The sequence below is a fragment of the Phalangium opilio genome, unplaced genomic scaffold (genome assembly GCF_054372755.1).
Source record: "Phalangium opilio isolate 3A_F unplaced genomic scaffold, DU_Popi_V2 ptg000225l_1, whole genome shotgun sequence".
NCBI classification, from domain to species: Eukaryota; Metazoa; Arthropoda; class Arachnida; order Opiliones; family Phalangiidae; genus Phalangium; species Phalangium opilio.
In genome coordinates, this window is record NW_028324219.1 from 1,846,857 (window position 1) to 1,862,265 (window position 15,409).

Here is a 15,409-nt window from a genome sequence, read left to right on the forward strand (position 1 = left end):
CGTTCAGCTCTAAGAAGATGCAGTTGGCCACACAGAAGATAACATATCTGGGTCTCGCAGTAACTCCCAGAGAATTAGAAATATCCCCATCAAAAATCCGAGCCATTCAAGCGATACCATCCCCGACAGAAAGGACAGCACTGCAGCGTTTCCTTGGTATGGTCAATTTCGTAGCCAGATTCATCCCCCAACACTCAACGAAGGCAGCCCCCTTACGAGAACTGCTCAAGAAAGATGCCACCTTCCTATGGGATGCCAATGCGGAAGCGACCTTCAACCAACTAAAACAACTCATTACAACATCGCCAGCACTAGCATTTTTTGACCCAAAAGTACCATCCACAATATCAGTCGACAGCAGCCGCACCGGAGTTGGAGCGGTACTGCTGCAAGGCCAAAAACCGGTGGAATATGCGTCAACATCATTCACAACCACCCAACAAAACTACGCACCGATAGAAAGGGAGCTATTAGGAATACTATACGCATGCGAGAGGTTCCAATACTATGTAATAGGCACCAATTTCACAGTGGAGACCGACCACCGCCCACTTGTAGCGATCGTACGGAAGCCTCTTCACCTCTTATCACCTCGGTTGCAAAGACTGGTGCTGAAACTCTCCAGATTTAACTTAAGGGTGGTATGTGTCCCTGGTTCTCACCTGTACATTGAAGACACGCTCTCCCGAGCACCGCGACCAGAAAAAGACATCGACACATCATATCTCGAGGGTCCGTACGTACAAGTCTACGCAACCACGGCTCTTCCCGGAGACAAAATTCGCCATTACCACCAGATAACCAGCAAAGATACAACCGCTCAAGCCCTGTTGGCTTACACAAGGACCGGATGGCCCACAGCAATAACAAAACTAGCCACCGCGCTAAAACCCTTTTGGCCCATCCAGGACGAACTCCATGAGATGAACGGCCTAATCTATAGAGGCGACCGCCTCTACGTTCCTGATGCCTTACGGAAAGAGACGCTGCAACAGATACACGCCGCCCACCAAGGAATCTCGGCATGCATCGCAAGAGCAAAGCAGCATGTCTATTGGCCGCAAATGACATCAGAAATAACCGAATACGTCAAACAATGTACGATATGTCAGCGGAGGGAACGAGCCAACATGCCATTACCATTGAGACCGCACATTCCAGACAGACCATGGGAAATAATAGGATCCGACCTATTCCACATGGGGAGGAAAACGTTCATCATACTGGTCGACTACTTCTCAAAATATGTGGAAGCCAAGGAGCTACGTTCAACGAACGCAGAAGCAGTGACACAATTCATGAGCCCCACTTTGCACGGCATGGAGCCCCACAGAAGATCATGTCGGATAATGGTCCTCCTTACAACTCAAGTGTATTCCATCAGTTCCTGCAACAGTGGGGAGTACAGCATGTTACATCCAGCCCCTATCACCCGCAATCTAATGGCCTAACAGAGCGCACGATTCAGACGATAAAGAACATGCTGATAAAAACAGGCAAAGAAGGCAATGACTTACAACAAATCTTAATGGAATACCGCGCAACACCAATTGGGAACCTCCCTTCCCCAGCAGAAATGTTAATGGGACGCCAAATTCGGACACCACTCACAACATCTACGGAAGCACTTCGGCCAAACTTCCCGACAGAGCAGATACGGGACACTCTGCAACAGCGCCAGCAAACTATGATTAAATACCAGCAACCACACCGAAGCCCTAACCCGCCAATTCTAACCGTGGGCAGGAATGTATACCATTACATCGCACCAAGAACGTGGGGCCAAGGTAGAATAGTCAACTTGGCAGCAGAACCCGACTCGTACTTCATCCAAACAGAAACTGGTAGAATCATACGGAGAACGAGACACCAATTAAGGCTGATAGACCATCAAACAGGGGCAAACCCATTAAGGGGAACACCACAAGAAGAACGGACAAAGGCAGAACGGAAACAAAACGCGTACCAAGACACGTCCGTAGAAATCACGTATCGACACAACGCACAACATGGAGCAGGGACAAGCAGAGCACAAGACACTCCAATACCTCCATCGCCACTTCCGGAAGCAACACCACCATTCGGCCCAGCTCCACAACCAAACAACTGTCGACAGACAAGACCGGAAGAACCAAGGCCAATTCAACCTTCACCATTCCCGGACACAACGCCGCCATTGGGCCGCGCTCCGCAACTTAACAAGTATCGACAGGCAAGACCACACCGGACGAAGAAACCCCCGCAACGTTACGGAATAGATTAAAATAAAAGAAATAATAATAATATAGTCCGGTAAAGGAATGATGTTAGATTTGTTAGATAGAGATAATAACTAAAACGTAAAATTGATAAAAAACACTTATAACAGAAGAGTAGTTAAAAAACATATATAGGAAAACATATATATAAAGAAGGAACGGTGCGGCCTTAAGCCAGTCTTCTTATCTTGTACGCGCTGACATCACAACGAGTAAATAAAGCTTGCTATTTTATCCTAGTTTAAGTCTCGCTATTTAATCCATAATCGCTCAGCGATCCCACATAACACTATATAATGCTATACTTTTGCGAAGAGAATCCTATTTTTTGTATTAAAAATTCTCTAAAAGAGTTGAGGCCCTGTATTGCAGTTTAGTATGAGAGCGGTGACAAGGCGCATTGCTATAAATTGTGAAAGGGAAAAGTACTAACGTTCATGATGCTTTCATGCTTTTTGAAAGCTCGACACTTAAGAGGGGGCCCTTATTGTCGGACTGCGGGCGGGCCCAACAAACGTTGTTACGCCACTGGCTCTCGGAGGGAATTTAGTTGGGCGTGTTTTCACGGTTTTCGGTTTTACAATTTGTTCTTTTTTGAGTATTGACAAGGTATTGAATGTTGGGTTTTTAAGCTTTTGTAGTTTGAAGGAGATATTTTGCAGGTGGTTATTTTTTCTTTATAGGTTACTTTTTCTTGGTTAGGTTATTTTTGGGTACAAATGTTTTCAATTATTTACATAAATAAAAAATACAGATAAAAATACAAGTTTTATGCAAAGGATTTTACCACAATAAACTTGCATTAGATATCGACACTTTCTTCAGTCCGACTCTTTCACAAGAGGTCACTCCCGTAAGCTCAAAAAACCAAGGGCAAATACAACCATTAGGCAACACCACTATACTAATACAGTCATCACTGATTGGAATACCTTCCCAGAATCAATTGTGTCACTCACTAATAAAGCTAAATTTCGCACAGAATTATCCCTCCATTTTGCGAAGTCGAAGTCACAATCCTTATCTTAATATAAATTTACAAGAGAGTAAAACAAATGTACTACCCAAGCCTATAAGGCTTACATGTATTCATCAACCTAAATAAATATATAAATAAACTCTTCTGACTATATTTTAGACTGACACTGCTGGTTAGATAGTATCTCTTTTTCATCTCAAACTATCATATTTGGCGAAACTATCAATTCTTCTACCTATATTTTAGACTGTCATTAAGTTAGATAGATTTTTTCCCTCTCAACAAATCATAAATGGTGAAACTATCGAATCTTCCTTCTATATGTTAGAGTGGCTCTCCTTGTTAGCTAGATTTTTTGCATATCAAATTAAATTTAAATCTTTAGAAACGACTGAGTTAATCGATTATTTAATTTCCGGACTTTAAATTCGACTGTTTTCGATCAAACTGATTTGGTCTCTACCTAATTTTACTCTGTTTAGTCGATTCCTGATTTTTCCTGATTTTGTAGAATTTCTAATATTTTCATATATTCATATAATTTGCAAAATCTCATTTCTCAAGTTTGACTTTTAACTGTCTCTAGTTCAAAAGCTACTATCCCAACCTTTTTAAATTATTCGCCCTTGATTTAATCTAAACCATCTACTATACTGTTAACTAATAATAATCAAAGGCAAAAATTGCAATTAATAACTGTGGGTAATAAAAATCAGAAAATCTACACTTTAATAAATCTACTTCTACATTTGGATGATTTCGTGGAATCGTGTCACGTGACGGGTGGTCCTTCCTCATCGAGTCGTCGTTCACAGTTTGAAGTGTTGAACAATTTGTTTATTTTATTTTTTATTTGAGAGGGTTGTAACGACCAGCAAGTACAGAGTACAGAATCTTCTTTTAGAATAAATCTACGCTTTCTAACGTTCAAATATATTAAAACTTCGATATCATTCAAGAAACGACTTATCTTTCTAGAAATTTTCATAACTATCAAAATTGCCTATCAAAGATTAGTTATACAAGTAATATTTTTTTAAAATGAAATCAGAAAACAGATGTCGCCAAATAAAATAACTCAAAAAATCGATATATTTCTCAAGGAATAATGCCTATAATTTTTTATGATTTCTAAAAGATGGGGATAGTAGATAGATCACGAGAAAGATTTCAACGAATCAATGATTCATATCATCTTTGAGTGCACTTTCTAAGCTATCAAACTCAATCGATCATTGTAATTCAAATTTTCCTTGAAAATAACTATCAAAATTAATAGTTTTATTGGGGCAGGTTTAGTTTTCTATCGTATCAAGTGGTAAAACAGAACTAGCAAATGATATGATAGTGCCCAACTATTGGTGCTAGGGGCTAACTTCCCTTCTAAAGACTTAGCTGTCTGTTGCGACTTGCGAGTTTTACTGTTTAGTTAATATTTATCAGTCTCGCTCAGAACTGGAGGTATGGCGTCTAGTAAAGAAATGTGTACCTCATGCTCGCTTTTTCAGCCCCTATTGTTTCACTTTTTTTATTATATTTCATATCCCGCACGAGTGTCCTTTCTGCTGAGGCAGATTGTGATGTGTCAGACAGCCGTAGTGAAATAAAAATCAGCCTTTCGGGTTTTATTGGGTTTTCTGGTTTTTATTGCAATTTTGGGTTTTTATATTTAGCAGTTGCCTGAATTGCACTAATTGCCATCCAAAAGTAGCTGATTAATAAAAAAAATCGTGAAATGTTTCATAAAAATTGCATATTATTGAATAATTATTTTTAAGTTTAAACAAAAAATATCTTAAACTCTCTTTAAAAATACGATATTTTAGCATTTAAATTGAGCAAAAATTTAAGCTATTAGTGATGTAATTTATTAAATGGGATATTTATAGGTTTACCCAATAAAAATCTTTTTTTATTATAACCCTGCAGGCAACCTAGATCTAATTTGATTTTAACCCTTCGTTTCTCTTCAAAGTGTTTGCAAATAAGGAGCTTCTGAAATATCGTGTTTGCAAATAAGGAGCTTCTGAAATATCGTGTTTGCAAATAAGGAGCTTCTGAAATATCGTGTTTGCAAATAAGGAGCTTCTGAAATATCATGTTGGCAAAATGACGTGCATGACCCATTCTAACACTGCAAACAACAGAGGTTAAAACATTTGGAGCTACGGTCTACGGCAAAGATGTGAAATCCTATCAACAATTTACTAACCCCTAAATTAGAGAAGTATTCTACTATCAAACTGTGGTAAATGGATCAATTTAAGATTAAACGAGAAATATTTTTGAAATTCTAGAATAATTAATCCTCTGAAATCGAGGTCAATACTAGATATCTTAAGGAAATTTTTAAAACTTGAAGTAATTTTACTATATGATTCACATTATCTTTTCAATGAAATTAAAGCCTCATAATTATAGTTTTCGTCTACATTGATTAAAAGTTCGAAATATTGAATGCAATTGTCACGAGAAAGAGAAAAACGTAATGGTTTGTGGAAACTTTCGACTTGAGTTTGAATATACATAGCAGACCAAATTTCCATTAGAAAAGCGTTATAGAAACTTCTAACATTAAAACTAGGACAAGTTAAGAACTACAGTCATTAGCGTAGAACGGCACTAGGTAAAGTACAATCGTCTTAATAGCTTCATAAAATAGAACATGAAAATGTTTGTCTATACTTTTAACACTTAGTTTGAATACATCAGCCCTATTTTCAACATGGAAAGGGTTAAACCAACTTCTCTCATTAATACGACTGTAAGTTAAGAGTTTTAGTCATTAGCGTAGAATAACGTTGGTCCAAGATTAACTTAGGACATGCTAAAAGAATTTACGAACTAGCAAGCTCTCACTAAGCTTTAGCATAACAAAGTATAGCAAGTATCTTGGGAACTTTATGCCTAGTAAAGCTTAGTGGAAGACTAAAACCATCACTGCGATATTTTCATTCTTTCTTCTTGCTAAGTCAGTTGGGCAGAAAAGGAAATATTATATTACTTATAGTGAGTTCACACGACTGGCCGCACCTTACCCGAACTTCGAGTGAATTCACGATAGGGCTTAAATTTACGTTATCCACGTATCATCGAATTTCAGTGAATTGATGAATCTCTTTCTAAGTGACTTCAAGTAAACTTTCAAGAATCAATGCGAGTTCTAAACTATAGCATTTTGAGTATTAAATTATAATTTGACGTACCAACGTTCAGAGCATCGTATCGATAATAGAAAGTGAACATAAAAGAACGATTCTTCTCTACTTAAGACAAACTGTAAGTTATATTTTCTTCAATTTCTGACCTAATGAAAACTAGAGCCAATGGCGATGATTGAACAAAGGAATAGAATATAGCTTATCGCACGACTTATTATTTGTTCTATTTGAAAAAAAAAATACGAAGGTTACGAATTGATCGGGTCATCGAAAAAAACTGAAACTAATTACATATATATAAGTTACTCCTGTGTACGAAATATAGGACAAAACACTCTGAATTTGTAATTTCTAAATTTAAAGCGAAAGTTTCATTTACCAAACACTTAAAAAATACATTTTTCCAATTTTTTAAAATATATTCCTATTCAGACCGAGGCTATCATTTAAAGAATATTTATTTTTAATGAGATTCAAAGTTTAAAGGAAATTCCCTTCCTTTAAGTTCAAACCTGAAACTTTAAGGTACTCGAGTGGGTTTCCGGGTCAATCAAGAACAAGACATTGACATTTGCAAACTATTGTATATATTAGAAGATTACGCGTGGAGATATATTTAAAATATATTATAAAATTATATGTTAACCATGGACAATAACAATTTCCGAAACATTGATATTTGCCTTTCGACTTGCAATTACATTGACCTTAAACTTAAGTTCGATCCTAATCGCTCCAGCTAATCCTTTATTAATCTTATTTCTTAGCATTGTGGTTCGAATATGAATAAACCATTTCAAACAGCATTTACTTCTGATATTAGTGCAAAATTGTAAACGTTCTTAAAATACTTTATTAGGCTCTTTCAGTTTCATCCGTTGAAATGGTACTATAAAATATAACAGCACTGGCGTTTACTATCGTATGTGCATAGAACAGGGTTTGGTTTACCGTTAGTTTTAGAGCTGCTTTGGTTTATTTCAAAACAAGTATTGTAAATCAGGATTTTCAATGATAATTTTAAGATAATGTGTAATAATAGTATACATATAATAAAAACATTTTCCACACAGGTGCGCTATTCCGAAACAAAAAGTTCAAAATAACATTGCACCTTTCAAAATACGCTAGAATTAATCAGAGCAGATGGAAGCCCGCCCGTTTCTAACATATTGTTCAACTGAAGTAAGTGTTGTCATAAGTGAATAACCCATTTCAAGTATCCATCATTATATCTTTGGTGGAACGTCTCCTGTCCCCTTTCTTTAAGTCAGCGCCTGAAAGAGATCGGGCGCCAAAAATAGCAATGAGATTTTAAGTCACATCGTATAATATACGATGGGCTATTAGTGGGCCCTGGTGTGTAGAAGAAGAATATGATAATGATGAAGTACCGTTCGCTATTTTTAAATAGTACTTCGTAAAACTACTTCTAGGTGGCGCTGGCTCCATAATTTTCTTGTCATTGTTTCTACCCGCCTACCCTTGGTGAATTAAGTTGCCACCCGCCTACCAATGGTGAATTAAGTTGCCACCCGCCTACCAATGGTGAATTAAGTTACCACCCGCCTACCAATGGTGAATTAAGTTACCACCCGCCTACCAATGGTGAATTAAGTTACGAGCCGCCTACCAATGGTGAGGTAAGTTACCAGCCGCCTACCAATGGTGAGTTAAGTTACCAGCCGCCTACCAATGGTGAGTTAAGTTGCCATCCGCCTACCAATTTATTTTATTGTTTAATGTTGAATAAACTTTGGTTTCAGCGTACCTAATGTTTGAGGCGAGTTATTTTCTATTTTTACACGATATCCCTTAAAAATAAATTTCATGACAAAATATTTTAGTAAAGTGGAATTGTTGTTGAAAAATTTGAGATAATAATTTATAGGAAATAAATCTATTGCCAGTAAAATCAAGTGATTGAATTAAATTCTAAAGAGTAGTAAAATACGGATTGTTTCTAAAATTCATCAGAAATAAAAATAATATCCGCGCTTCAGTCAACTGCATAAAAAACTCTTATCGTTTCGTTTTTTGACTTGGGCAAACCAAGTGTTTCTTATTTAATTCTTATGCTTAGCTGCTGCAATAGAGACCCTGTATGTCTAAATGGACCGGAAATATCTCAACGTTGAGTTTTCAAAGATTGCGGGCTTGAGTGTTTATTTGGTGAAGGCCGCTTTAACGTTCAACACGTAACAGCGCTGGATGTTTGGACCTCTGACAGGTCCAAAAATCTACCATCCTGGTTTTTAGGCTCAACGTTGTGGTATTGCCGGTCGTATTAAAAATACAAGGTCTGTAGTGATACAACTGTAACAATACGCCTGTTAAAAAGGCACAAATACTGTAAAAAAACCGTACCAATAATGGTTGGCCAATATTAAATTGGACTAAGTAAAGAAAACATAAAGGTTTCTTTGGGAAGAACTTTGATAAAGAAGGTCCGAGTTGTCTGTGGTTCCGAGAAAAAAGGCCGTTGTGCAAAGTGCTCGTCTTCACGTAGCAGCTAGGATCGAATTACTGTAGTTAGTCTCGTTTCTAAGCAAAATGCCAGGCTATACTAACTAGGACAAATTGAAAATGAAGTCTACGAGGATTACGCAATACGGCAAGACCTTTACGCGAACTTATTGAAGCCGATCCATTATTTTTGGAAAGTTAACTGTTCTCTGACGAGGCTGCATTTCACTGGGATGGTATGGTAAACCGGCATAACATACATTACTGGACCAAAAAAAAAATTTCTCACTGGTTACGCCATCAATACCATCAATTGCGATAGAAGGTAACATTTTGGGTGGGCATTTTTAGAACCCAAACTATTGGACACTTCTTCTCGATGAGAAAATCACTGATATCATTTACTTGTACTTTCTGCGTCATGAGTTTGGTGCTTGTAAATGTATAGCAAGACATGGACAGTCGTCTTGAAGAGTGCATCCACCCCAATGGTGGTCTCATCGAACATTTAAGTTGACGTGTAATCCAAACAGATTAAAGGTTGTAATTTGAGGCCTAATTTCCAAGACTAATCGTAGGACTGTGCTTTAAAACATTTTGCTGCATTCAGGCATATTCTCCAATATCCTTTTGTACCTTGCCACTTGCATTAAATAAAACGTGAATTCCAAACATTTATTCACATCCTGTATAATTTAGTATAATGACGTCATCCGTTGGTAGTATTAGGGGGGCGGGTTGGTCTGATCTTTTGCAAACCGTGTATTTCCAGAAATTAATGATATTATTTTTTTCCAGTTGCCGTTTTGGGGCTTCTTCGATAGTTTGGTTCCTCCGGTAGTAGACGGTGAAGTTAAACATCTTATTGAATCAACAATATTGAAAATGAATACGAAGTAATTATAATTAAATTGAGTTTTAATCGGCACAAAAATCATCTCTAGATGTTAAATAATTTCATGCAGTTATACAGGAGTTCTCACTAAGAAAGACATGGATTTCGGTCGTATATATGGCGAAGGAAATGGAACTGGGATGTTAGGAATACTGGCAAGAAGGGTTAGTGCAAATGACTTTTATTATCTTTTTATGACTGTAACTCGCATGCTGCGAAAAGATCGAGTAGACAGTGTTTCACTTTCAAGACATTCTCGTATCGGATTCGCTATGATTCAACCGAAAATTGACAACTTCAAATACGTGGAATTCACCAATGTATTCTCAGTTGACGAATGGATTATAATTAGTTCCAATAACGCCGTTGAATTTCGTTCAACGGCCTTCTCATTTCTAAATGTTTTTGACTTTTCGGTGAATAACGTTTTGCTTAAAAATAAAACGTCGCACTAAAAGTCTAATTTGATTTTACAGACTTGGTTAGCATTCGGCATCTCACTTTTCTTTTATTAAATGGCATATTCAGGCATTCAAATTGGTTATTTGAAAATAGAATTAGAACAAGAGAAAAAGCCTAAACTATCTATTCTCAGCCGCTTTTTGGAGAACGTCTCAACCTGTATCAAAATTTGTTTGAACCAAGGTACCTTTTTCGAAGAAGATAAGGTACATTTATCAATCGAAAATTGGGTTATTATAGGAGTAAATGCATACGAGCACGTTGGCCTAAAATTGACCATGTGTTCATGGGTAATCTTTTGTTTCATTATGACGCAATGCATTTCGGGAGGCCTTCTTTCAAAGTTGACTTTACCATCGAAAAGAGTTTACATTGAAACGCTGGAGGATATGTTGAGATATCCTAACTTGCCCATTTACGTGCCGAAAGACTCGGCATCAGAAGAGCACTTCAAAGTATGTTAAGGATGAACTTTATAAAACTTTGAGTTATATTTGATTTTATATAAGACGAATTCTTATGCACAAATTATGTTGCACCTTGGGCAGCCATTGACACTTATTTATTGATTTTAATAATTTTTATTTTTTTTAGGATTCTATAGACCCTGTTTCCAAGGCTAGACCCTGTTTCCAAGGCTGTCCACGAACAGATTTTAAGACACAACATGATACCACCCAATGATATCACAGTTAGAAAGACTTCAGAATTATTAAGCGTGACGGATAGTACTTAAGCCCGTCACACAGAACCTTTACTAGCGACAAAAATTGGTCTCATTGTTTCCAACATCCTCCTAAAACTTACAAATCTTGGTGCAGGCCAAGAATATTGGTTGTTTTCCTGTTGTACAATATGATGTGCATGCTTGAAACACCTTTTGGGTACTTCTAGTTAGTTAGTGCTCTATAGATTAATATAGCTATTTTTAATTTTAACAATGTATTTGAAATGTAAAAAAAATATGTTAAATATAGGCCAACAAATATTAATCGTAAACAACTGCATAATAATAATAGGTAAAGTGACGGTTCTCAACTAGACAAGAAGTTGCGAATTGAATTCGATAAATCTCGGGAAAAGTTTTGTCTCGCCCACTTTTCCCTTTCCTTGCCTTGCTTTAAATGAACTGTAATGGCTGTGACGTTAATTCAATGAATATAGTTTGCTTAGTGAAGGCTTTGAGTTAACTGGGAGGACGTATACAGAGCTATGGAAATATTAACTTCTAATTAGAATAAGAAGACTCCTATGTAAATCAGTGTCAACAGATTGGAATATCCCTAATAAAGATTAATCAAAAATGTCTTGATTAGAATCAAGACTTAAAAAAGTATCGATAAGACTGAGGTTTTCACTTGACTTAAGGTTTAGATATTAATTTTTCTTTTTAATTGAAACTGAAAGGCATGCTTAAGAAAAAACAACGTTCCGTTACCGTTTTCCGTTGAAATAACTTATTTTACAGGTAATCAATTTCAAAAATTTACTTATCTCGGGTTTTCGGGCACAATTCCATTCCCCCAAAACATTTTTTCATTACATTATTTACTTTTGAGAGAGTACGTGTTACGTGTATGACTTTGAGTTTTAAAAGGTTCCCACATTTGTGCCCGGCATGCTTCGCAGTGGAACAGTTGAAAACAATGGCGGAAAATTAAGTAGGGACAGTTAGATATTTACTCGTAAGTAGTAGTATTTCGCCGGTTTACCTCCAGTGGCGCGCTGTGGCGCGGTTTCTCCCCCAGTGGCGCGCTGTGGCGCGGTTTCTCCCCCAGCGGCGCGGTTCCTGCCCCGGTGACACCATATAGCTCTAGTGGGCGTGCGATTTCAAGATGACTCCCCTCTTCTCTTATCTGTCATTTGATGTAAAATTCCTCAGCGCCACGATTGTTGGGGTTTGCACCTTCTTATCAGCAGGTCTTTATAAGCTACACAGCTATCACTCATCTTCCGCGTTTAAAGTAGAAGGCCTCTTATCGCAGGAGACAATTCCGTACCCTTATCTTATCAGCACAAAATGTTGAATTCTGTTAACACTAAATTTGAACTTATATGCGTATTTTTCTTAAATGAATCTAAAATATTACACTTGTGTATTATTTATCATATAATTAAGAGGAAGAAATTGAAGTAATTATATTTAGGCGCAAAGATATCGCGGTACAAATACCTGCGACATTGTTTGATCACCGATTGGCTAAAAAAACTAATTCGACTCGTATCTTACAAGCTACATAATTCTGGGAGTAAATATATCTCGAACGTCGCTTAAATAAACATGAAGGAGCAAAGGTTATTATAGATATTCGGCTAGGATCCTCTCGGTGTTGTTGTTTTACATATAAAGTGCATGATTGAACATATAAAAGAACCATACCTAAAACTGTAACTGAAACTAAAACGGGCACCAAGTAAGATAAGATAAGAGATCATATAAATATGGGAGAACATAGTTCGAGTGTCATTGTCTCTACTCCTCTTAAAGAGTAAAGATCGTTTTTTATAACTAGTTAAAATGTTTATTTGTGATATTTGTAATGCAAAATTCTCCAGGAATAGCGAAGTCAATAGGCATAAGCAGGCAAAACACGCGAAAGTTAGCTTCCCATGTTCGGTTTGCAACAAATGTTTCTCTAGACGCGACGCGTTAAAGCGCCATAAACTGAGTCACGACCCACGAAACTCTCCAACCAAACGCCCTGCATTCGAAGGACTACCGTCAACGCACACCCCGCCCAAAGTTCCACGTCTTTCACCAGCAAGTGATCCGAGCAATCTAGCGACCTGGAATAAGGAGACCCCTGATAGCCAGAATAAGTTAGAGGATTCGGTTTTCGATCTGGAAAATCCCATGTATACGATGTCCAACCAGGAAATTCAGGACATACATAACATAATGGACCGCGTGGAGGAGGTTGAAGACGCAGTTTTACCCGAAATAAGCCCACCTGAATCAGAACCCACCGACACACTAGAGGAAATGGAGGCTTTAAATCACGCCATTTTTTGCGATCGAATTACCCCAACGTTGACAGAAACTGACCCGGAAGTGTACATTATGCGCCATAAAACTGTAATCGAAAAGTACATACGTGAAAAACTAATTAAAGACCAAGGTATTAAGTGGTATTTAACCATCCGAGCGCGCTACACCCGCGAACTTGCAAATACCGACCAGGAAGTTGAGTACTTGGTCTACCACCGAACTCTACAGCGGACGATATCCCACGTCAAGTAGATTTGTGTGTTGAAACCAAAAAACGATTAATGGAAGATTTCCAGAAACGTGGAAGCGGATGGACTTTAGATAAAATCCTATTCCTACAAGTGAATATTATAACGTATCTACCACTTGTAGGCGGATCATACATGGAACTTCCCAAAGAACTGGCTGCCAAGAAAGATATTTTAAATATTAAGAACACAGACAACCGATGCTTTCTATGGTCCATTCTCGCTCATTTGCATCCGCTATCTTGTAATCATCATCCGGAGTGCGTTCAGAAATATCTCCAATACCAAGATGAACTAAATTTAACTGGCATATCTTTCCCCTTTGAACTGAATGTCAAACGTTTACAGGATTTTGAAGTTGAAAATAACCTTTCAATTAACATTTTCTGCTATGAGAAAGGTATCTTTCCGCGCTACATTAGCTCAAACAAGGTGGATAAGGCCCGACAAGTAGATCTTATGCTACTAACACGAGGGGAAAAACGACACTACTGTCTGATACGTAGCTTAAGCCGCCTTCTGAACAACTTTTCAAAACATGATCATGCCACCCACCATTGTCGTTATTGCCTGCATCGTTTCGTGGGGCCTAACTCTGAAGCAAATCGCGATAAGCATATCAAAGATTGCAGCCTACACGGCCCACAAAAAGTAGTTATGCCCATGGAGGAGCCAGTGTGCGAATTCAAGAAATATGGGTGGTACCAAAAAGTGAAATACGTTATCTACGCCGATTTCGAAACTATCCTTCCCAAAGTGCTGACATGTATGCCCGACTCGAATCATTCGACTACAACTAAACTCTCGCACCATATCTCCTGCGGCTTTAGTTACCTAATAGTCGGTCCAGACGGTGTACCTTCTAAACCCGTGACTTACAGAGGGGTAGACGCCACTGAGAAGTTTTTAGACAATCTTATAGAGGATAAACAAGGCTTATTAGAAAAAATCGCGGAGAATGTACCCATGACTCTCTCTTCTGAGGAGGAAAGAGATTTCGCAAACGCAATCACGTGCTACGTGTGTGGGAATCCCTTCACCGTCAAAGATTACAAAGTCCGCGACCATGACCACACTTCAGGAGCATTCAGGGGTGCAGCCCATAATTCATGCAACCTGAAATTAAAACCGCCAAACTACATCCCCGTGTTCATCCATAACCTCTCGCATTATGATTCTCACGTTATTATGGAGAAAATTGGATTAGTGAAGGACCATCGAATAGATTGCATTCCGTCAAACTCCGAGACGTATATCTCGTTCAGTCTGGGTAAATTACGCTTCCTCGATACTATCCGATTTATTCCGGCTTCCCTAGAAGTTCTTGCGAACAATCTGGCCAAAGGCGGAATAGACAAGTTTACTTGTATGAAATCTGTCTACAAACCTGATGAAGTGTCGCTACTGTTGCGTAAGCAGGTCTACCCATATGGACAAAGTCGAGAAGTTTAACGAGACAGAGATACCGCCAAAGGATGCTTTATTCAATACACTAACGGACGAGGATATATCAGACGAAGATTATCAACATGCAAGGAGCGTGTGGGAAAAGTTTGATATCTGAAATCTGGGCGAATACCATGACTTGTACGTGCAATCAGACGTCCTGCTTTTGGCGGACTTTTTAGAAAACTTTAGAAGCATGTGTATGTATTACTACAAGCTGGACTGTGCGCACGCATTCACGGGACCCGGATTTGCTTGGGAAAGCGCGCTTTCGATGACAAAAGTGAAACTAGATTTGCTGCTGGATCCGGACATGCATTTGTTTACCGAGAAAGGGATAAGGGGCGGAGTATCTATGATTAGTCATAGATTCGCCGAGGCAAACAACAAATATCTACCGGAATCCTACGACCCATCCAAACCCAGCTCCTTCATTACATATTTAGACTGTAACAACCTATATGGTACAGTCATGTGCGACAAGTTACCGATGAAGGGATTCCGA

At 38.2% G+C, this 15,409-nt stretch overlaps 1 protein-coding gene across 1 annotated transcript; it reads left to right on the forward strand.

Moving 5' to 3' along the window:
- The first annotated feature begins 13,593 nt into the window (after positions 1-13,593).
- Positions 13,594-14,910, forward strand: LOC149615308 (uncharacterized). Its single transcript, XM_089857865.1, has one exon. It carries the CDS (start codon positions 13,594-13,596, stop codon positions 14,908-14,910), a length of 1,317 nt encoding a protein of 438 aa, XP_089713991.1.
- Positions 14,911-15,409: the final 499 nt, after the last annotated feature.